The sequence below is a fragment of the Halichoeres trimaculatus genome, unplaced genomic scaffold (genome assembly GCF_033239565.1).
Source record: "Halichoeres trimaculatus isolate MK-OKI-2021-1 unplaced genomic scaffold, fHalTri1.1 fHalTri1_scaffold_10, whole genome shotgun sequence".
In the NCBI taxonomy this organism is placed as follows: domain Eukaryota; kingdom Metazoa; phylum Chordata; class Actinopteri; order Labriformes; family Labridae; genus Halichoeres; species Halichoeres trimaculatus.
The window spans coordinates 35785209-35809526 of NW_027437187.1; the positions used below are offsets into that span (position 1 = coordinate 35785209).

Here is a 24318-nt window from a genome sequence, read left to right on the forward strand (position 1 = left end):
ATGAAGCTGATCAGGATCCAGAGCCAACAGATCGAATGATGCTTCTTCTTCTTCTTCTTCTTCAGCGCGTCTTCGTGGTGACACACGCGGCGTTCTACGGGAACGAGCTTTTTTTTCGATTTGCGAGCCAGAAGCAGCCGAGTGCCACGTGGTAGTGGTTAAATGAAGCATGGAGTTTAATAAAGGAAAAGGCGACTGTAAGAGTAACGATGAGGTCGATCTACACATGATGCTTCTGTTTGGCTCCTCAATCTGCTTCCTCCTCAGACTCCTCCTCCTCTGCTGTCTCCAGCCAGGTGAGCCACTGGTTGACCTGAGGGACGAGAAAAACAACGACACATGAGGAATGAGGAACTTTGACCCCTCAACTCTTCTCTTTCTCTGTGACATTTCCAAACACCGTACCTGGAATAAAGCTTTTCCTTTTCCAGGGAATTCTTGGGTGATGTCTTCTTTCCATGCGAGGAAGGCTTCTTCTTCAATGATCTCCATGTCGTAGAAGTTGACAAAGTAGCGCAGCAGCATGCCTGCATGGAGGGAGAGAAAGGAAAACAGATGTTTACGGATGTTTTGGAAGGAAAGAAAAGATATTTAACAACCAGCAGATAAAGTATTTCAACTTAATTTTTTGCTTTAGAAACGTGTGAAGCAGAAATTCTTTTAGTTAGGACATTTAATTCCTGTTAAAGGAGCACTTCGTAGAAATTTTCAGCATGTGTCCAAACAAAAATGATGAAATGAGACACCAACAGCCATGTTTGTCTTTGTAGGAAAGAGTGAAACCCAGTTTTCAAAACAAGCTTAGCCAACGCTCCTGAAATCTACCAGGAAGTCAGGCAGAGAAGAAGAGAGGGGTTAGATGTTTTTTTTACAGTAGTAGAAGAAGAAGAAAGAGTATCTTTGTTGTTTTGCATGAAAGACTTCATATTAGCTGTGTTTCCATCACACCTAAAATTGCGCAAAACCTTGATATCGCAATCAAATCTAGTAATGGAAACACCAAAATTTTGATAAAAAGTTTTTACGCTCTCATGAGTTTTTTTTCCAGAAGTTATGATAATGAATTTTGTCACTAAAGTGCTATGGAAACATCTTTTCTGTGAAAACATGTCAGGAGCTGTTAGCTCTGTGTTCAATGCAGATGTTGGCCTGTCTGAGTGTCAGTGAAGGCATCAGGATGTGTGTGTGACGATTTTGATTCAGTGTTTTGTTCCTGCCTGTTTTGAGTTGGTGTGATCACAGCCGACAGTTTGACCAGTGAATAAAAACACTGATGTGCATGAATCAGCATCGTCATCAGCTTCTGGATGGACGTTACATATTACTGTACTCAAGTTGAGCAATTCTAGTCATAATGGAAACACCAGCCCCAAAGTCTGGATCGTTTGGCCAGCAGGACATGGTTGAGCACAATTTACTTCTCTGCTTTGGCACGCCTCAAAAAGGTGGGCTTCAGCGTGGTTCACTTCATGCTCAAGCACAAGCACAAGGACTTGAGGTGTGCTCTGTGTGTCTCATTGTGCTGACTCTGATGAGATTGCGTTTCATGTAAACAGATGCTTCACGATGACATAGGCGAGCCATGCGTGTGCCTATAGTCTGGTTTATATTGGAGTAGTGTGACCACTGCTCTCCAGAGGGGGAACAGCACTGAGGGGGAGGCAATCGTGCTGGAGTACAGCACGATTTGAATAGTTAGTGCGACCACACCCAAACAAATAACAACAAATTATAAGTAGAATCTTCCCTGAGCTTATCTAGTTTAACTCAGTGGAGCTCGATTTGCAGAGAAAACCATAAGTCTAGATCAAAGGTCTACTACTTGCGGCTTTTTGACTCCTTTGCAGTGGCTGCTTGTAGTTAACTTTTTTTTTTGTAGAAATAAAGAGATTTTTTTTTTCATACAGTGTATTGGTTTTAATTTTTTTTTTTTTTTAAATTGTAAAAATTTCAGAGCTTTTTTTTTTCATTTTTTTGACATTTTTAAAATCTAGAAAAAAATATTTTTTTAAGATTTTGCAAAGTTTTAAAATTTTTGGAAATTTCATTTTGTTTTTCAATTTCTGAAAATTTTGCAAATTATTTAAATTCCATTTTTGTAAATGTAGCAATTTTTCTGAATTTTTAAATAAAAAAAAAATCAGCAAATTTTTTGAATTTTTTTTGCTAAGTAATGAAATTTTGTCATATTCTTGCAATTTCATTATTTTGGAATTTTCCAAGTTTTGGCACATTTTTACATTTCATTTTACAAAAAATCTGGAAGGTATTTATATTTTATCAATTTTGCAAATCTATGACATCACAAATGTTCAATTTTTAATGCAACTCTGATGAGATGGTGCACTATTTACGATGGCAGAGCCCAGCTGCAGGACTGTGAGTGTAAATATGAGACTTTGACAAAACAAGCTCTTGGTTTTGTGCCTTTTTCACTGAATTTATATTTTGCCACCAACAGGGAAATCATTTCAGAGATGTCAGTATAATGCACTGTCTGCTACAGAGACCAGAAGTTTGTCCCAAGCGGGGAATTCAGAGATGCTAATGCTAAGCTAACAGACTGGCCTGTGTTTGTTTTTGCCTTTTTGAACCGTATGTCCCTGGAGAGTTACCGTAGGATGCTGTAAAGCAGATGTTGTTGCTGTGATGTGTCTGGTTGGGATCAGGAAATCAACGATCAGCCGTGTGTCAGTAATTAGTGCTTCAAGATTCAAAGCATCGTGAGTGAAAAACAAACATTTCTGACTCGTCTCTGGTAAATAACAGCCACAGCTGATTGGCTGGAGGCTCGTTAAGGAGGTGAAAGCTGCCTTTACCTTTGGGGAAGGTGCTGGCGTTGCAGTGCACCTGCAGGGCGTACAGGGCGCTGACCTGCAGCTCGGTGTGGTCGTGCAGGAACTTCTGCATGACGGGCTTGAAGGCCAGCAGCAGCTGCTTCTCCTGCTCCAGCTGCTCCTTGGAGGGCGCCGCCAGCTGCTCGTCGCTCTCCGCCACACACAGCTCCTGCGAGATGTACTGGAGGAAACTGTGACGAGAGGAGAGATGAGAGTTAAACTGAGAAAAAGCTCAACCACCGTGGAGAGTATCTGGAAACTACCTGTGGTTAAGCTTTGTAACGTTGCCTGTTTGCGTACCTGGTCATGAGGATGTTGACGAAGCCTTTGTCTGTGTGAAGCTTGGGAGAGATGTTGTCTTTGATCCACTTGTAGATGGACTGTGGAGAGGGGTCTGCCTTAATCTGCTTCAGCAGCTCCTTCTCCAGCTTCAGCAGCGGGAACAGGAAGCTCAGGCCCTTCCCCTCCAGGATCTCCAGCATGCGGTCCTTGTTCTGATCGATCTCTGCAGACCAGGAGGAGGAGGAGGAGGAAGCTGTTAGAGACGATGAATGTTTGAGTGTGAGGAGGTCACGTCACGGGGAAGGTGTCAGTACCTGGGAGCATCTTCTGCATGTTGACTTTGCTCTGCTGGAAGAGGTCCGTCAGCCACTCGCGGTCCTTCAGCTTTGCCATCTGCTGCAGGCAGAGCAGGAAGAGGGGGAAGTGGGTGCCGTTCTCCAGGGGGTGAGCCAGCTCCGCCACACTCACCAGCTCTGCGATGATGGCCCGAGCCGCGAACTGGGCCAGGTAGGACTTCACCAGGGGCACGTCCTGCTCGATCTTCGGGCACTGGTCCAGGACGGTGAGGAAGGCCTGCAGGAGAGAGGAGAGTGCGGTCCATGCTCTCGTCTTGATAACATCCTGAATGTGACATGTGACCGACTCCAGGTGTGTTTACCTGCATGAAGCTCTCTCCTGTGATGAGGCCCTCTGTGCGCAGCGTGTGGATCAGAGTACTGGCGTGCTCTTTGTCCTCGTCGGGGCGGTCCAGGGAACACACGATGATCTTACTCAGCATCTCCGGCAGGAAGTGCTTGGGAGCCTTCATGTCACGCACGCCACTCACAGCTTCAGTCAGGTTCTTACTGTTCAAGTACTCAGTCATGATCGCCTCCTGGGGTCAGATTTAAGAACAGAAAATCAGCTGGGGCCAGTTTGTGTTGTTGTGATGCTTTCAGAACAGCGTGATGTCCCTTTTTACTGGTTAGCAGAGAATTTGTATGCAGGTTGATGCAAATTAAACCTTTTGTTCTTTTTTGTTTCCCACAGGTGTGCAGCCTTCATCTTTTAAGAGCATTTTATCTGTTATTAGTTTAATCTCACTTTTATAAGTTCTACAAGCTTGAACCAAGAAAAAAACAACCGTATTAGGAATAAATACAACTCAGATTTATGGATTTAATGAGACACGTGCAATTATGTTTTTGTTTATCTGTTCCCAGCAGCAACATAAATCATGGCGGACCGCAACAACTCATCTAAAGTTTGCTTACACTTCTTTAAAAACTAAACAAATGACATTTTTCCTGGCTTGCTACACAGCAAAAACTGAAATTCAAGCCAGTGTTTTTGTTTCTTTTTCTTTAAAATCTTCTTATCAGACTTAATATGAGCCACATTTATTAACCAGTTCAGAGAAATGTTTTATTTCAAGATATTAAAAGAAAAAAACAACACATGAATTGATTGCAAAGAACAAAAAAATCTGCAAAAGTGGTAAAAGAAATGTCATGTTCAGTTTCTTGTGTCAATACATTATTTGTAATTAAAGAAACTATTTTTTCGTATTTTAATATCTTTAAATAAGACACTTTTTGTTTCAGGTCAGGGGAATGTGGATTATATTAAATCTAAAAGACACTTTTTTACAAATAAAAGAAAAAAAATGAAATAAACATTTGATTTGATTTCATTTTTGGGGGAACCATGTAAGTTGGTGTGAGTTTGAGGAAATGTTTCATCGTCTCCTCTAAAGACATCCCCCACACCTGTAGCAACGTCTCATCTAGGGATAGGTATCCAATTAGGTATTTTTATAGGTAAAGACTGAATTCTGTCAAAAGTACCGGGTACTGAGTCACGTAAAACCAAAAGGTACGATGTTTAGGTACCTAAATGCATCCTTGTGACTATGAGGGAGTGGAGGAGTAGGAGATTTTCCATACTGGACATGAACACAGCATAACAAGGTTATATCCTGAAGAGTAATTATATTAAAACTGATAAAAATTAAACAAACTGATACATTTTTAACACATAAACACAAAAAAACACCCAAAATTGGTACCGTTGAGTACCGATACCGATTGCCAGGTACGGGGCATCGCCACCATATTGTTTTAAATATGAAAGGTACCCATCCCTAGTCTCATCACCCTCAGGAAAAAAAACGGAACTGAGCTCACGTTCACATCTATATCAAGGCAATGGATCAGGTCTACAAATATAATTCAAATGTAGTTTTGTTAGATAAGAGTTCAGAGAGCCACTCCTGAAACCCGGTCCCCATGAGGAGCTCCTGTGAGGCAGAAACTCTGTTCTCTTCAGCGATAAATGAGGAGAAAGGGGAGGAGGGAAAAAGGAATCAGACTCAGGATTTAAGAACTGGTATCATGAATTTTGAGGTGGTACCGAGCCCTGATAGTACATAAAATCCCTAAATGAATCGCTTTCTTTGGTGGTAAAGATCCTTTCTTTAGAGAGCAGATCTTTGGGATTGTAAACCAGCTGCAGACTGAGAGCCGTGCACTTCCTGCTTCACTCACCGTCATCTTCAGCAGCTCCTCCCTGGCAGGAGGAGGCTTCTTGTTCGTCTTCTGTGGTTTCTCTTGGATGGGTGGAGGGTTGGTCTTCAGGCCAAGCTGTGGAGGCTGAGGCACAGGTCACGTGATCAGTACGGAGACGTCGTGGTTTCTGTTTGGAAACTCTCAGTTCATGGGATAGAGGATGTCTTACCTGTCCCAGAGGCGGGGTCTGAGTACGGGGGGGCTGGGCACTGGGGGGCATCATGGTGGGGATCTGGGGCTGAAGCTTAGGAACCTGGTTCTTGTTCAGGAGGAATGACTGAGCAGGTCTGAGGCTGATCTGTGGGACATTGTGAACCATGAAGAGAGAACAGAGGGTTACTGAGGCTCCTGGAGACAGAGAGAATCAGGGTGATGCTGAATCTACGCCCTCATATCTCATAATCGCAGTCAGCGGACCAGATACCAGCTGAGGAAGAGGAAGAGGAGGAGGAGGAGAAGAGGAGGAAGGAGAGAAAGAGGGTGATGACAGAAAGAGTAAGAGGTAGAGGAGAGAGCTGGTACCTGGTTGGTTCCTCAGAATAACGCGTCTTTTTATAATCACCGGGCATCCAGACTTCCCCTAAGCTGTGATAAAACCACCCACGGATGTTGGAGTTACCTCGTCTGCGTTGAGCTGTCCTTTCTTGCTGAATCGTGGCGGCATGTCTTTGGCCTGGACCTGCTGCTGGGCCATGTGGTTCTGGTTCTGGTTGAGGAAATGCTGATTCTGAACCTGCAGAAAAGTCAGAGGGTTACTTTCCTGTGGACTCAGGTGTGGCAGACACACATGACCCGGCGTTAGCCTGGTTCTCACGTTGTGTTGTCGCTCGGCGGGATTACCTGGTTGGACTTAACAAAAGACTTTGGCCCCATGTCAAACTGTGACTGTGGTGGAGGGGCGATGTGGCCGCTGTGGCCGTTGAAGAGCGGGTTGGTGCGATGGCGTCCCATAGTGGGCGAGTACCTGTCCTGAATTACCCCAGGGCCAGTTCCAATCCCACTACCTGAGGAGGACAAGAGTTTGAGATGATGTTAAAGCAGATTATACCAAACAGAGTATCTGCAGGTTTCAGCAGGTCAGATTTAAGACTTTTTAATGCCGCCTGGAATTAAATTTAAGGATAAAAATGCTTAATATAAGCAATGGTCGGGGGGAGTCTGCTGTGTTGCAATCCAGTCAACCTTCAATAAATCTTCACAAATAATGCAAAAAAAAAAAAACCCCAGGGGTTCTGGAGGAAAAATCTAGCTATTCTAACATTAAAATGAAGCTTTTGGAGCATTTTGAGATTAGATTATGATAAATGAAGACCTGTTTTTTGTTAATTAGGACAGAGGAATGAGAAGCCTCCTCTATTCTTGACCTTCAGCAGCCTGAAGCAGCAACAACAGACAGATCCTCAAACCAGTTACTGAAGCTAGAGTTAAACCACATCAGACTTAGTCTAGAGGACCTAGGGATGGGTACCTTTCACATCTGAAACAATACGGTGCCGATGCCCAGTACCTCTCAATCTGTATTATTACTCAACGGTACCAATTTTTGGTACTTTTTTGTGTTTATATGGTAAAAACTATCAATTTGTTAAATAATAAAGTATTTTTTTTAATTTAATATGTTTATTCTTCAATATACAACCTTGCCATGCTGTGTTTACGCCCCGCATAGAAAAACGCCTACTCTTCCACTCCCTCACAGCCACAAGGATGCGTTTAGGTACCTTAACATAATACCGTTTCACTTTATGTGAATCAGTACTCTGTACTTTTCACAGAATTCAGTTGGTACCTATAAAAGTACCTAATTTGGAATCCTCATTCCTAGGAGGAACAAATGGAAAATAGCTACTTTGCAAAAATGTACCTTTTACAGAATATTACTTTAATCAATACTGAAAATGCATTTCTCCAGTTGAAGCTAATCCTGTTAGCTGAGCTATAGCTGGATACCTTGTGAATTCCCAAGGAGATATATCAAAGATAATTTGATAAGAGTGTATTCGTCCTATGTTGCGTGATATATCTAAATCTGAGAAAAAAACTAGAAAATAAACTCTTGGAATTAACTCATGCAGCACTGTGTTTTAAAACTTTTACTCAGTTGGTAAAAGTAAAAAAGTAAAATAGAGCAAGCTTGTTGAGGCAAAATGCCATGGAAAGGTCTTTTCACACTGAGTCCGTTTTTTTCGTCTGAAACGTGTGCACGTTAAAAAATAAATTCAATCACGTTATGTCAATTATGTTTGCACACTTGCTCCGAAGCTTTCGTCTGTCATTATTTTTTTCTGAACAGGTCTGATTTTTTGTGTTTTTTTGCATCCGCCCAGCTCGTTTCCTGGGTAGTTTGAGTCTTCACAGACGTCGTAGACTCACATTTTCCCATTTTCTGACATATTTTCTCTACAAATTTTGGGCAATGTTTAGATGATGAATAAAAACGTATGTAAGTGTGTGTGTGATGGTGTGTCCGCTGCTCAGGATCAACTGCTTGATGCTTCAATTTTTCTCGTACTGTGAATTTTCACTATTAATACAAAACAAACGCATCGGATTCAGTGTGCAAGGTGTCTGTGTGTGACTTTTTTTTTTTTTTTTTTTCAGGTTAAGGATCCAAAAAATGCATCTGAAAAAAACAGACTCAGTGAGCAAAGACCTTTAAAGTTATGTTGTTAAATGGTCCACTTTAAAGCTGTTTCATGTAGCATGGTGCTCTGGCTTGGAGACTGGCTGCTCTACGTACGTACGTGGTCAAACTTTCACTATAAACTCCATCCTGTTATGGATTATTATTCCTTGGTGCTTCTTTATTAGGTCGGGTAAAGAAATTGCAGAGCCCAAAGTAAAAGGTCTGGCCAGGACAGGCTCGCTACAACATTTTTAAATGAATTTAAGGATTTAATTTAAGAAACATGAATTTAAGACTTTTCAGGGATGCACAGACGCCCTGATCAAAGGAAGTTGCTCCAAGCAGGATCCAGAAATGTCAGAGCAGAACTTCCTGCTTTGCCGAGCACATAACAAGGCAAGAAAATCTAACTTTTCTTCGACTTCTGACTCATTTCTGAGGAGAAGTGGAAGACGGAAAAAAGCCATGCAATTCTTTAAGTTCATGAAAAAAGTTTCGGAGACCCTTTGGTACTCGTCACGGGTCACCAAGAGGTGGGGGCGCCATCCGTGTCTACACACCTGGCATCTGTCCAAACATGTCAGCTAATCCCCCGAGAGTCTCCCTGTCCAGTTTCACTCTGTTGGGCATGAAGGGGCTTTCCAGGAAGAAGTCCATCCTCATCCCCTGAGACATGGGTGCTGGGATGAAAACCCCCAAATCCTGCAGGGAAAAACACACACAAGCTGGAGTCAAGAAAATGTCAGAGATTCAACCGTTAACTTCAACAACATGAGGTTTGAAGTAACTCTGAAGGATGTGAGAGCGACTGTTACGTGATGTTTTCTTCACTTAAGATCTTAAAAGCTCCATTATAAACCTCATGATTGTTATAAAACCACATCACATTCTGTGCTTTCCGTAATGTCGCTCTAATTCGAACCCTCTTAACACCTTCCTCATAATGAGTCGCCACTTTTCACAGACGCAGCATCCTCTGGCAGGACTCACTTTCACTGCATCCTGACGGATCTGGTTAATCGTCTTTGGTCCGTTGTCGATGAAAGCCTTGCGGGGGACCCAGTTGTTTTCTCGCAGTTCCACTGTGTCTTGCAGCAGGAAGCGGATCCTAGCAGGCAACTCCTTGTTGTTCATTAAGGACCGCATACGGCCAAAGTACTGATCCATTAAAGACTGTGGAGAGTGGAGACAGACAGGCAGGGAGGGGGTGAGGTGAGGACAGGCAGTTTGGGGACCTACAGTAGAGCAGACGGTTTCTGTGTTAGCTCTGGCTGCGAGCCAAGTGGGGCTTTAGGTGAGCATGACTGCAGCCAGATGAAGAGCTTAGCCGGGACCTGGAACAACACGGTTAACTCTTACGGGGCTGTAAACGTCTGGCAGGAGACGCGTCTGATTTATTTGCTGCTCTGATTATTTTAAACCTCAAAGCTTCTGCGAGAATAATCTCCAGCCTCCCCTGACGGTCGAGGCCGGGGGGCGTTACCTTTGCTTTCTCATGGTCGAGTCTCGGCCCCACTGTTCTCATTATCTGACAGAGGCACTCCAGATCCTCCCCCATATCCTTGAGCTGGACTCTCTTCTTCTTTTCCAGAAGCTTTGGTGAAGTTAGGGAAGGAAGAGAAAGGCAGGAAACGTTAAGTGAGGAAGTAGCAGCAGCGTTTCTTTTGAATTAAACGGATGTGGAGAGAGTGAACGTACTGTTTTGATGCACTTATGAAGGATAGATTCGTGGATGAGGTCGAGTTTGCCAAGTTCCCCGATGAATTTAATGTTGCCAAGCATCTTGATCTTGGCAATGGCACGCTGCTCCTCCTCCTCAGAAGTAAGAGGGTTGTCATGCTTGTCATAGACTGGAGGGAAAGGGGAAACAACTGTTAGCAGAGTGAATGACTACCGTGCTGAGACATATGCCTAAACTTAAGGATGAAGGAGCTGATGGGACGAGCACAGAATCAGGCGGAGTTTGGGGAATAAAGTATGGTGTGCCTTGCAGAGACCCATGCCATAAACACCTTCCAGATTGCCTGGGAGTAGTAGTAAAATTTCCTTATTTTTTCATTCTTTCTTTTCTTTTTTTTTTTTTTTTATATATATATTTTTGTTATTATTATTTTTTTTTTAATTCTAATTTCTATTTTTTTATTTTAACTTATTTTAATTTATTTTACTTATTTATTTATCTTTTTCTTATATTTATGTTAAAAAAAAATCTATTCTTTCTACAATGACTGAATCTACTCCGGGGTAAATAAAGTATTTCTGTTTTTTTTGGTGTGTGTTTTGCAAGGAAAGCTGCCAGGGCTTCTTTTTGATAGCGACAGTGTCGTTGGTAGGGATGCAATGATGTATCGCAAGATAGTTAAAAACCAACGCAAATGTCTGGCGATTCAAATCAGATGAGGTAAAGAATAAATCATCCTGCTGTATTTAATCAGTGGAGAGCTGTTTCTTTTTTTCAAAAAAACCCTTAAATTTGAAGATTATTTGAAGATGTTTATTTGTATTATTCATTTAGTTATTTTGTTGTAAGATGTGTTCAAAAAGTCATGTTTCTAATGTGTGGAGCCTTTGGACCTTCTTTCTAAGATATGCCAGAGATAACTTAGGAAGAAACTGGGAGCCCTGAACCTCATATGTAAAGTTAAAGTGATGGAGGTGCTTATTTTGTCATATATGAAAACATCACTCAGTACTTTAATCGATGTTTTTTGTAACAACTGGAGGTGAATTAATATAAACTCATAAACAGTGTTTCCTCTCTAAATACTCTTTTCTTAATGTCTTAACTTCTGCTTGTATAACTGTATTTTATTTTATTATATTGTCTTTTTAGTTTATTTTTTTTTTCATGAAAAAAAAAATTAAAAAGTTTTAAAAAAGGTTTTTTTTTAATTTATTTTTTGTTATTTAGGATAAAATATAATTTCACTTGCACTTTTAATGAAAGGATTTTTGATTTTTAAAAATGTATGAAAATAAATTGAGTTGTTTTTATACATTTAAACATGTGAGTGTGTGTGTTTTAAATTTAGCATTCATTGCATGATTTGTATTTTGCAGTTGCAGAAATAATCAAAGAACTTTTTTTAAGTCATATTTTGGGCCAATTCCATTTCTACGCCTTAGCCCTTGGTTTTATGCACTATGTACGTGTAGTGAAGTGGTCCAATTCTCCCTAAGACCAAGGGAAGGAGCTACACATCCCTGTAAGAAGACAAACCAAGACCTAAGGGGTATGACAAATTCCTATGATATCCATATTTTTATTAGATATCCAATCCTTTACTCCTCCATGTATATATTAGCCATGTTTTGAATTATTTTTATTTTGAAATGATCTAGCTTACATTGCTATAGTGACAGCTACAGCTAATGCTAGCTATGACGATGTCAGACCAGGGTGATGGGTAAGCTGCATTCAGGATCTGCATCAGCTACATAAGCTATGACAAGCTAACGTTACAGTATTAGGAAGCTGCATAATATAGCTTCTGAATACTGTAACATTAGCTTAACGTTAGCTTTCCATGGCTTAGCTGATACTTTTGTGATACATTGTGGTGGTGTCTGCTGTGAGTTTGTTGCCCCAACCTGACATCAGTTTATCATCACTTTGTAAAAATTTGTTTCGTTTGGAGGTGAATAAACGAACGTACAAACACACTGCTCCTGTTACCAGCTTTGCCGGGTAATCATTTTTGGTGTTGTGATTTAACTTATCTTTAAGGTATTTGCTAATATGTCTATGTGCCATTTTTAAATGGGTGGGGAGCAGGCGGTTTTGTGTGTGTTTTGCTGTTTCTTCTATTTGTTGTCATGTCTGTATTGTATAAGATGACCTGTTAGTGCCCGTCTTGTATGTATCTTTGTTTGGGACCCCTTGTTAACGAGATGATTCATCTCAAGGGGCTTTCCCGTCAAGAAATAAATGTTTAAAAATGTTTTGTTACCCCTTCCCCTTGGCCCTTAAAACAGAAATCCAAGGGGAAGGGCTGAGAATGACAATTGGGAAGCTTATTCCGTTGTAAAGACGTGAGAAAATTGCATCTTTAACCCATTATCAGAAATAATATTGAAATTACAAGTTGATTGCACTGTTACATCCCTAATCGTCATTTAAAGTGCTTGAACAAAAATCTGACCACAGAGTCTCAGAAATCCCACCACTGACAAAAACCAAGGGGATGGAAAAAGCAGAAGAACATAAGCTAAGAAGTTTAACTCTGAATTTCTTCCTGACAATAACCAGACTCTACAAGAAACACAAAGACGCTGACTTACTTTCAACATTTCTGGTGCGGTTTTCAAATTCATCTTGAAGTTTGGAAATCAGCAGTCTTCTGAAGGTCTGAAAAATGATTCATAATGACATATTATGGCTCTGCAGGGAGAAACAGCGGCATTGTTATGAAAAGGAGGAGGACAGTGAAGCTTGATGTTTGAGGGAACTTACTGTGCTCTGCTTTTGGGATGTTTGGATCTCAGATGAAGGGCCATCAAAGTTTGGTGCGTCCTCTGCCAAGCGCAGACATAGCTGAGCATAGAGCGAGCTATACTTCGGCTCTTCTAGGGCTTTGTCTACAATCTGAACCACAGTGAGAGGGAGAGGAGAGGAGAGCTCAGGTCATTAAACACGGAGCGTATGAGTATGACTCACTCTGAGCAGCCAGCCAAGAATGCATGGATTCATTTTCCATCCAGCCGAGTACAAAGGGAGAAGGAGACGAACATGCACTCACCAGCAAGATGATTCCTTTAAGGACGAGTTTTGAATCTACGCCCACGTTCAGGAGCTCAAGGCATAGCTTGTCAAACTTTTCAGGCGTGAGTTTGTTGAGTATGCTGGGGAAATAAAAACAAGAGGGGGAAGGGTGAGACGGCGAGATGAGGAAGTTAGTATGACTGTGCAGGATTTAGAGATATGTTATCAAAGAGAGCTTCCTGTCCATTACTTACACATGACAGCCAGTTTATTTGGAAAAACTCAGACAAAAGCTAAAAATATTCGACCCTGATTTGACAAAAGAAAAGAAACCCGGCTCGTTCCACTTCAGTACTCGTAGGCCTGACTCTCGCTGACTTTTAGGAGCTCAAATGAATCCTTTAACCACTTTTAAACTCCTTTAATTAAGAGGAAAGGAAACAAAAGTGAGGAGTTCTGCAGCTGTCAAATTGTGAGAAAACTCACGTCAACAGTCAAACAATACAAAGAAAATCTCCTCAGCCTCATTCACACATTTAACTCCTCATAATTTCCCCACAAACGTTTGGGTAAGTGTCTTATTTTATTGAAAATCATTGAACAATACCGGTAAGACAATAAAATCTTTATGTTTTAACTTCAACAACCAATAAAGTGTCCTGAGTTTTAGGTCTCAGAGCAAAAAGCAACAATGGCTGGCTGTCAGACCTTCCCAGAGGTATATAAGATCAGTTTCATATGCAAGGATAGGCCGATCCCCCAAAATTAAGTAACGGGCACCAATAGATCGATTGGTGCATGCTAGGAATAGACTGATTATCGGCCGGGCTGATAATCGGGGCCAATATTTGGCATTTTGAGGCATATCAGCATCAGCCTTTTTTTTAATTTGACGGCCACTGAGAAACAAATTAAAACTGCGTTGCTGTGACTCTGATGCAGCTGCTTCACTGTCTGCAGTCACTACTCAGTCCCCAGCACTGTCCCACCCACAGTACCATCTGATTGGTTACAGGCAGAGACATGACAGCCAATCAGCAGTGGAGTTATTACAGTTATTGCAGTTGCACTGAAATTTTGGAAAACTTTATTTACTGTAGAAAACTTTATTTATTTTTTTATGTTTTAATTTAACTTTATAAAACATGCTGCTGAGCCTGGGAGCTGTTTGATAAACTCATGCTTAAAGGGATTTGAATGAAGTTAAGTGTTGAGTTTGTATTGTTCAAAATTTTCCAATATATACTCCAATATTTTCACTTTGACAGCAAATCAATATCAGCTTCAGATATCAGTTATCGGCCTCCTTGACTTCAAATAATCGTTATTGGCCCTGAAAAATCTATATCGGTCTATCTGTAGTGCACGTTTACTTGTTAGGAGTAAACAAAATCTGCCAATAGGGTAGAAAAAATATTTTCTTGTATAACACAGTATTCTTATTCCAAGAAATCAAACAAGTCAATTGTCTAACCCCATTGGCATTTTTTACGCTTTACAAAAAACTCAGGCGTGTTTTTTTTGTGTTTCAAGCAGGGATGAAAGGATTCCTCCAATAATTTAAAGTCAGACATGCACTGATCGTTCTGTGCCGGTTTCCTTCATTTGGAGGACACTTTATTGGTTATCTATTGGTTGTTTAAGTTAGAAAATAAAGATTTTATTGTTTCACAGGTATTGTTCAATGATTGTCAAAAAAATAGATTGAAAAATTAAAGGTATATGCTGTCAGTTATAAAAAATAAAAATCAGTATCAGCTAAAATTGGTATCAGCAGGTCAGAAAATTGTGATCAGTGCACCCCTAATTTAAGTTTCTCTATTACAAAAAAATGATCAAGGAAGTTGCTCTGCCTCAAGGTATCGTTTCATTTTTTTGGAAGCTCGAAGAATGCTTGTGTGGTTGAGTACGGCATGGTTAAAACAGACAGTGTGACTGCGTCCAAATGAAAAGTGGAGACAGATTGAGATTTAAACATAAAAAAGAGTCAACCAAAGAAAGTTCATTTGAACTTCTAAACACATTTACAGTGTGTTATTTTATGCTTCCTGTCTCTCCTACGATGGGAGGTGCCTAATGTGCTCCATACAGTAGGAATCATCATTTCAGTCTGAACACTGCAAAGACTCAAAACTGATCAAGAATTTGTTATTCTTGGTTAAAATGTCTTATTTCTAGTCAGATCTCACTAACCTCAAGTCATTTTCCCCTTGTTTCAAACATGTTTTCAGTTGAACAATAACTGCTCTTTAAATCAACTGTTTTACTCGGATACAAAAATACTGGATCACTGCAGCTCTGGTTTATAGACCACTATGCACCCAACTGATGCAAGCTGATCAGTATTGTCTCATATGAGAAAACTAAACAAGAACATCTTTCTCTTCCTACAGGCGTCATTTTCTTTCTTTGAAAATCTTGAAATGAGACGTTTTTCTGGACTCGTCAGCTGGATGTGGCTCAATTTAAGAGTCATTTCTGCTAGAAATGAGGCATAAAAACTTGCTTAGGTTTCAGTTTTTGCAGTGAATTCAACAGAAGCTCACGCTCCCAAAACAAAACACCCCACATTTCTATGAGATGAGCAAACCAGAAATGTGGAGCAGCAGCATTTTTAAGTGATCACTTGATTGTTTCCTGTGGATATTTCACACTATTCAGCTGCCAAAAACAACAGCTCCTGTGCTCTGGCAAATCAGCAACCTGTTCACTGAGTACACAAACATCTGTGCAGTTAAAAAGTTACTGCAGGGCTCCAAAAGTTTAAGGTTCAGTAAAATCATTAATGGTTTTATGAAAAGCTGTTTGTGACAATAAAAAAAGTCTGTGCAGCATGTGACGACTGTTAGCAGAGGGTTACTGAGGCTGCTTGTATCAGTCTGACTTTTCTTGCCAACACGCCGTCACCTTTTTCTTCCTGATTTCTCTTGTTTCTAATTAAATCATCAAAAATGACATTAAGGATCTACAGGTTGTAGCTCAGCAGATCATTTCTGGACTCATACTGTGCCAAAATATAAAAAACGTCGTCCTAAACCGGCCTAATTATTGTCCTGACCGTCGGCGAGCCAACATTCCTGGGACACGGAGTCATTTCTCCATCTTTTGTTCTTGTAAACATCACCTGACCTGAAGAACGCTTGTTTGTGTGCCTTCAGCAGAACACATGGCTCTCCAGTGACTTCAGAAATATGCTGAATTTACCACCCTGACCAATTCAGCCCATGATGAACAACAGGGCTCAAAAACACGCATAAAGAAGGTCTAACAGCACAATTAAGCTTCCTGATTTGTCGTTTTCTGGAATAAAACGCCTGTTTCTGTAATCTAACCTGAGCAGGAGTCCTCTAACCTTTGTCCAAGAAGCTTGTCTACATTTTGAGACCATTGTTCAAACATTTTTCCTGCAGATCTCCTCTGGCATTTCTAAGAGCAGGTTTCCAAGCTGAACAATACAAACTGTTCAACAGAAGGGCTTTGTATGGTTTGAACTCTGATGGGGACAAACAAAAATATCTGTGCTCTAAATTCGGTAAACCCAAAAGCAGAAAAACCTTGAGCCTTACCCCCTCACTTTCCTGAAGATTGCATCGTGTCGCTCTTTTTCGTTGCTGGAGTTGACATCTCGTCTAGTGCTTCGTGAAGGAACCCATCTCTGAACGCTTTGCCCTGGGGTTTTCCCCAGGAACTCGCTGGAAACACAGAGACGGAGAGTGAGCAGAGCCTCGTGACAAAAAGCACAAATAATTTGGAAAGAAAAGATAACGCCCGAGCAAGGTGATCGATCATGTTTGTACCATGAAGTTGACTCATTCTTTCCCGACTCAACATCTCTAGAGAAAGCAATAAAACTTTTATTCATCAGAATGAGGCCCAGATCTAACAATGAACTCCTAACAATGCCTAAGTTAGTAATCCTTTGAAATTTTATGAAACATGTCAAACCTAAAATATCATCTCTACTTGATCTTAAAGTTTACAAAAGTTGGACCAAGCCATATTATACTGTAACCCGTGGCTCAGGAGCCACAAGCGGCTCTTTGGCCTCCTTGTGTTGGCTCCTCTGGCCTTCACAAATAAAGTCAATAGGATAATAATTGAAGTTATTTCTTAACCTAACTGTTGTTTATTTTGCTGCACAGTTATCTTGGAGTTTAAGGTGATACCTTTTTGTCATTGAATCAAAAAAAGTTTTAATACATTTTCAACCAAAATATGCATATATGTGGCCAAAAATTAGCAAACCACAAAAAATGTAAAAGCAAAAAGCATTTTCTGAAAAGTACCAGATTAAAGGGAATGACAGCAATCAGTTTCGTAATGGTTATGGAAAATTGAGATCAAAGTTGCATCTGACAGCCCTGACTTTAGTCACAAATATCCCTAACTAAGTTTAACACAGATATGGAAAGGACTTAATTAGGCCTACATATTTCAATGTTGAATTCATTATAAAGTAGACCTACACATAGGGATGGGTACCTTTCACATATGAAATGATACTGTACCGATGCCTGGTACCTGGCAATTTTTGGTGCTTTTTTTGTGTTTATGTGGTGATAAATATTAATTTGTTTGATAATAAAATCTCACTTTTCTTTAAAATTTAACATTAGGGATGTCCCGATATTACATTTTTACTTCTGATACGATACAGATACTGCAGCATTGAGTATTGGCCGATACCGATATTAATCCGATACGATATCAGCATTAAACATGCATACTTTTATTACTTATTTTGTAGTATGTCTGTCATGTTAGAAAAGGCTTGATGAAGTGATATTATTCAAACAAAGAACAGTAATCAGCAACAGTAGGTATGAGGAAAAACTGACCCATTTATTATTAACAGAAACAGGTAACAAAAACCGCTTATATCTGAGATTTTAGATACATTCCGATACGATACTGATACTTGTTTTTTTGCTGATATCAGACCAATATTTGATATCAATATCGAACAGGGACACCTCTATCCTACTCTTCCACTTCCTCACAGTCACAAGGATGAATCGGTGAATCTGTACCTGGTACTCTTGACTGAATTACCTATAAAAGTACCTGATTGGGTACCCATCCCGACTACACACTACTCTTCTCTTTGGGGTTTTCTTTTGTTATAACATGTAGACATAAAAAAAAGAATAAAACTTATAAAAACGTAAAAGATGTGTTGTGTTTTGCGGCTCTAGACCACGTATTTTTGATGGAAGAGAAGGAAAAATGGATCTTTTGACTGTTAAGGTTGCAGACTCCTGCTTTTAACAGTGGCTGCATGACATACACCAACATGTATTAAGTTAAAATGTGGCCTAATAGACTCCAATCATTGTGAAAAATCAGGTAATGCAGCAGGGCCGGAAACATGATGATCATAAAGGCAACATGTGCGTTTTGGATGAGCAACATCTGGATTTTGCATAATAGCGTTGATGACATCGTTGTGGTCATTCTTTCGTTTTCCTTTTCTACTATTGTTGCTGTAATTATGATTATTATCATTTTTATGAATATTATTTTTTTATATTAGTTGTGTAACTCAAAGTAGCATTATTTGATCATTAGCCATCGTTATTGTTATTGCTATCATTTCTAATATTGCTATTCAATAACACAACTATCAGTATCACCATTAAAAATTATGATTACCAATAGCATTACAAAAAGTTTTTCATTACTGTTACAGTTGTCTTTCTTGTTTCTTTTTTGTTTTTGTTGTTGTTTATGTATTTGTCTTATTGTTTCTTTTTCCCAAGTAATCTTTGCCATCATGTTTACATTATCGCCACAACTATCACTGCCGTCACCACTTCACAACCCTTTCGCCTGTCTGTGTCACTGTCTTGTGTTGTTGCACAATAAAAAAGAAGGTACCCAACCAAACCAAAAAAACGACTTTCATTTTTCTTTTCTTACTGTGTGTGGCGGCGTGAATTAAGAATTTGAGATGAGTTGTTTCGTCCAGTAATTTTTTTCCTGTTTTGCCTTAACTGCATGTTGGCTTGTTTTGGATTTTTGGATAATAGACATTTTAAACTGTTCATTTGACCCTTTTGAATCTTTTGGCACATCACAATAAAGAAGCGCTTCATTTGTCAGATGAACTGTTAAAAGACAGCTTCACCACCTGCTACATTCCACTATACCCACCACACCCTGTCCCCGTAAATGTTCATTAAGATTTTGCTGATCTGCAGTTTCAGGCTGCATGTTTGAGCAGTGGACAGTAACCGCTACAGACATCCACATCAGCAATGTTTCAATCGATCAACATGAAGTGCACAAAGGAAGAAGACAAACCTGTTGCCGACAGTCTTGGGATAGTGCTGAGGTGCACCCCTACCACCTCCTCCCCCCGAAGAAGCACTGAGAAGGGCAGACAGAGAGAGGTCCAGACGTTAGTGCACGCAGCACTCAACAAGATCAATGAGTCTGTGTCTCTACCTCACAGGCAAGAAGATCACTTATTTATTCATTCAATGACCAGAGGCTTCGCTTGTAAGAGTGAATATTACAGCTTTAAATCCAAATACAGCTCAAAACACTCACTTTAGAGGGAACAATAGTCCCAGCAACTGAGAAAAACATCAGTCTTTAAAATAGGTTAATGATCAAACTAACAATGTAGTTTGGAAAACGCCTGAGTTTTACCCTGTAATTTTTGTCAAATGGAAAAGCTCTACTTTAATTTTAAGCGTTGGAATCTGCTTGGTTTTAACATTTAAAGGAGCAGTCTGAACAAGTTTTCAGCATTTGGCCGAACAGGAACAGTGGAAATGTTTGTGCAGTATTAAAATTAGTGAACAATAATCCTCATAAAACTTTAATTTTCTTTTTATTCAGTTAGAAAAAAGCTTCATATGACAGCAGGTCCTGTTCACAGAAGCAGACATAACGAACGGCAGATTTTGGGGGACCGAGAGAGCATAACGTTTTTTTTTTTTTTTTTTTTACATAAACCTGGCCCCCAGTCCTAAAATCTACATGGAAGGAGGTTGAGAAGAAGCAAGGGGCGGTTGTTGTTTTTACAGTAGAGGAAGACGACAGTGGTTGTTGTTGAAGGAGAAGAAGAAGAAGAGTGGGTATATTTTTGTTGTTTTGCAGGAAAGAATTGGTATTGAGAGTATTTTCTGATGGAGAATCTCAAACATGCATCACATGAGTGTAAAACATCAGATTTTGATCCAAAAAGATGAGAAAGAAATTAGAGGTGTCCCAGTCTGATATTGATATCGGATATTGGTCCAATATCAGCAAAAAAAACAAGTATCGGTATCGTATTGGAATGCATCTAAAATCTCAGATATAAGCAGTTTCTGTAACCCGTTGGTTAATAATAAATGGGTCAGTTTTTCCTCATACCTACTGTTGCTGACTACTGTTCTTTGTTTGAATAATATCACTTAATCAAGCATTTTCTAACATGACAGACACACTACAAAATAAGTAATAAAAGTATGCATGTTTAATGCTGATATCGTATTGGATTGATATCGGTATCAGCCAATACTCAATGCTGCAGTATCAGTATCATATCGGAAGAGAAAATGTAATATCGGGACATCCCTAGAAGAAATGAAGAGAATGGCCAATTCCAATATATTGGCCAATAACCAATATTTACCAATATCAGTACTGTTAAAAAATACAAAGAAAAACAATCCGAGCTGATGTGTTGAGGTAGTTCAGATAAAAAGAGCGGCGGGATCTTGAGAAAAGACAACCATGAAGAGGATCAAAGGATGGAGTGCCCAAGATGAACGCGATCAAAAAAGTATGTTTTGTCGGTTTTTTGGATCACAATCAGGAAAAGAGACAGAAAAGTAGAGAGTCCACTCTTCTTAGGTAGTTTTGGTGTTCACATAGTCAGAGAAAACAATATTGTTTGGGTTTTGAAAAAAAATATCAGCCCACTTTTACACATTGGCCGATACCAATATTGATACTGATATATCGTGCATCCCTAGTGTAGAGTTTCTAAGCTGGGAGTCATTAGTGAAAAAGTTGAGTCTGAAAGATGACGCTGAAGTTAGCTGTTTTCTGCTCCACAAGTAAAGGTGCAATGTAGTGCTGTAGAACGTTTCCATAGCAACATTTATTGGTTGTAAACATCATTGTTTGTGGTGTAGTCTAACAAACACCAGTGTTTCTCTTTCTGAGAGTTTTTATTTTTTAGGAACAGATGGGCTCATTCTGAATTCTGAACACTCCATGTGGTTAAAATTACAATTTCTACACACTGCACTTTTAATGTGTAACTGATGAACCAAATGTTGTTGAAATGTGGTGTTGAAAAGCTAATCAACAAAAGAGGAGAGGATAAAATGCACCGATTGAAGGTGCTTGAGAGCAAAAACAACCAAAACAAGATTTTAGCTGCAGCAGAAAAGCAGACGAAGCAACTTTCCACATGGCCTGCTCTGCTGCTGCTGTTTTTGTTTGATCACAGGCTTCACGCTCGGCTCAAACACACATTTTCAGAACACTCTGTGCTAATCTGAAAGGCATATTGGTATGTACTGAGACTAATGCAATTTAAGAGCATCTGTGAGCAGTGTGAGGTTACAATCAAAGCATCTTGTGAAACATTTTTGATGATGATGAACACATCCACTCTGCCAGCTGTCGAATGACATGTGAAAACAGACAGGAAGGAATGCTCCATCAACAGCCCCAAGTTCACACAGCAAATCCACAATCTGAAGCATCAGTTTTGATATTCTGGAGCTTTGTGACATCCAGTTTACTTTGAGTTTTAGCTCAGTGATTCCATATTCACCCAACAGGCCAGAAATCCTCTTATGGCTTATTATGTCTACCCCTCCCCCTTTTGCAAAAGGTTCCACAAAGAGAAATATCTCACTGCCATTTTGAGCCCTCCCACATCCTGCTTTGTTCTTGGGGCCGGAAGTCCCTGCCCAAAATGCTAGCAGAGGGATAAACACAGACTAATAATAGAATAAAAATAATAATAACAGGCATGATTTCCTGGTTTATTACCTGAAACGAGAAGCACCCCCTTCTGCAATCACACTCTCCACTTTGGCGGCTTGACAATGAAGAATACTTAAAAGAATAAGAATAATAGGAGGGGATGGGGAAAACGGTGCTGAGGAAGAGAAAGGGGAGGGCAGTTAGTCACTGCATTGGAGCTGGGAAAAACAACAGGCTCCATTAAAGAGTCCTAGCTCTTATATGGACAATAAACAGGTCATGATGTTTGTCATTGATAAAGACATCAGCAGGCCTGGTTATTAGAAAAAAACATCAGCAATCGGTGCAGTTTTTCTGAGAATTGTACACACAGTATGTGACATATTGCAGCTGTTTTTCCACACATTTTCAAACATCTGTGCTCGTCTCTGCTCTGCTGCAACAAAGCCAAGGGCGACAGCTAACCAGTTGAAGCTAATTGAGAAGCTAAATACGTCAGTTAGCTCATAAAAAGGTCAGTCAGATGTTTATATTGGATGTCTTGTATACTATTAATGCCAAGATCTAGGTCATTATGTTGTTGGTGACTGACAGTAATGAACGACTTGCGTCGGATAATAAAGGTGTCACACTCATTCCGACATCTTTATCATTATTAAGCTATGCACACATGAAACAGATGTAACGTAAGGCTATGAAGAACAATGTTGACGATGCTAAGATGCAGTAAAATGGGGCAGGGCGGCGTGGTTAGCCGCTAATGTTTCCAGTTCACTATGCTTGTATCGCCATCAGATCAGCATCAAGCTTCAACCCCGGCTTGGCAATGACTGTAAACAGCATCCTGCATCAGCTGTCACATAAAATTTGGATTCATCTCTTTGCTTTTTCTCCAAATACAAGTTTAGATATCCAAGCAGGGACGCCATTTTCTACTTGAATGTAAATCAGCTGAGCCATCGGTAAGCTAGGCTATCTGCTGGTGTTATATCGAATTGTGCGTCTTATCGAGATGGGGGTACTAAACGGTTGTACGCATGCGCGGAGGCAAAAATCTAGGCGCTTCGCTTGGCTGTCATGTTGATTTCATAGCGGATATCCAAACTGCTTGAACACATATCGTTGTATATGTTCAAAACAAACATAATTTCGTCAAGTGAAGTGGGTAGTGTTGTATTAAAGCAATCCTTAACCGGAGCATCATTAGACAGGGGATGTCAGTTAATACTCGTCTGGAATCTTAAACAAAGGTTTTTAAACACAACGAAAGGTACTCCCGATATCCTCCAACACGTTAACCCATTTTTGTAATTCAAAATACAAAGAGAAAGCGTGAGTCTTTACACAGATTCGTGCTACGGCTGCATTTTTTAACAAAGCAGCACAACTCGACAAAACACCGGCTACCGTTAGCTCAGGAGAGCTGTTGTTAGCCAGCAGAAGCCATTTTGGATGAGCCGGTGCGGTTCTGAAAGGGAGAGAAAACTGCCTTACCTTCACCAAAGCAACTTCAGTTTTGTAGTGTTTTGTGACTACCAAAGAAGAAATAAGACTTGTGTTAAAGTAAAGAGAGATTAACGAAGAGTATCAGGTGAGCTAAAGCAGAAAGATGACCGCACTAAAACACATCAATCCTCTGCTCACCGCCTGGCTTGTTCGCGCTAGCTGGCTAGTGAACAGCTCAGACAGGAGCTCGGAAGGGACGGAGAAGTCACCAATTTGCATTGGTCACGTAGTTTGTTGCTATGTCAAATTTGGCCAATCAGAAGAAAGAAATCCCCATCAGGCGTATCCGGTGACGGAAGTCATCCAATGGTAAGCAACGTAAGCTAAAAAGAACCCGCCTCCAGAAGATGATTGACACACAATTTAACATCTGCAGTGCAGGAAAATATGCGAGATATATTTTTAAATTTATGTTGACAAAGGATTTATTTTTGTACATTTTTTTTTAAATTCAAGGTTTAAAGGAAATCAAAAACAAAACTTACAATTGCAACCATAAGGAAAACAAAAGAAATCATTTGCTTTACTTTTATCATATGAGCTTTAAAAAAAGTGATGAGGAAAATGTTGATGAGGTCACGTGACCCTTTTTGTTTGCTGTACCATTTTTTTAAAGAGAAGACACCGTCATTAAATTTAGATTTTTATTTTTTTTCCTTCTCTTTATCATTTATTTATTTTACATTGAACAACTGTGTAATTATTGTTACTCATTTTTATAGCTTTAATTTTGAGCCTTTTAGTTTATACAAAATATTTACATAAACACAGTGTATCTGAAAAGTATTCACAGCACTTAATTTTATTTATTTATTTATTTATTTTGTTTTGTTTTGATACAGCCTCATTCTAAACAAATTGAAGCCCTGTGATTATTTTTTG

General features: G+C 39.8%; 1 protein-coding gene and 1 non-coding gene across 2 annotated transcripts; both read right to left on the bottom strand.

Moving 5' to 3' along the window:
• Nucleotides 1-112: 112 nt before the first annotated feature.
• On the bottom strand, nucleotides 113-22969 carry eif4g2b (eukaryotic translation initiation factor 4, gamma 2b). The gene is made up of 21 exons (XM_074677874.1): nucleotides 22966-22969; nucleotides 21997-22105; nucleotides 19297-19362; nucleotides 16560-16685; nucleotides 13031-13133; nucleotides 12745-12876; nucleotides 12573-12639; nucleotides 9990-10141; nucleotides 9775-9885; nucleotides 9282-9464; nucleotides 8852-8993; nucleotides 6506-6669; nucleotides 6285-6398; nucleotides 5835-5963; nucleotides 5645-5749; nucleotides 3778-3993; nucleotides 3434-3692; nucleotides 3138-3342; nucleotides 2820-3028; nucleotides 406-527; nucleotides 113-313 (listed from the first exon to the last, which is right to left on the bottom strand). Exons 1-21 carry the CDS (start codon nucleotides 22967-22969, stop codon nucleotides 248-250), a joined length of 2784 nt encoding a protein of 927 aa, XP_074533975.1. The 3' UTR covers nucleotides 113-247.
• Nucleotides 6049-6234, bottom strand: LOC141797281 (small nucleolar RNA SNORD97). Its single transcript, XR_012599024.1, has one exon. It is a non-coding gene; the product is annotated as a small nucleolar RNA SNORD97 (small nucleolar RNA).
• Nucleotides 22970-24318: the final 1349 nt, after the last annotated feature.

Excerpts from the sequence above, each read along its gene's own strand:
- eif4g2b (XM_074677874.1), bottom strand. Across the intron at positions 12,640-12,744 it reads CATCCCAAAAGCAGAGCACA|ACCTTCAGAAGACTGCTGAT; the intron begins GTAAGTTCCCTC and ends ATCATTTTTCAG. Across the intron at positions 528-2,819 it reads CGCCAGCACCTTCCCCAAAG|GCATGCTGCTGCGCTACTTT; the intron begins GTAAAGGCAGCT and ends CCCTCCATGCAG.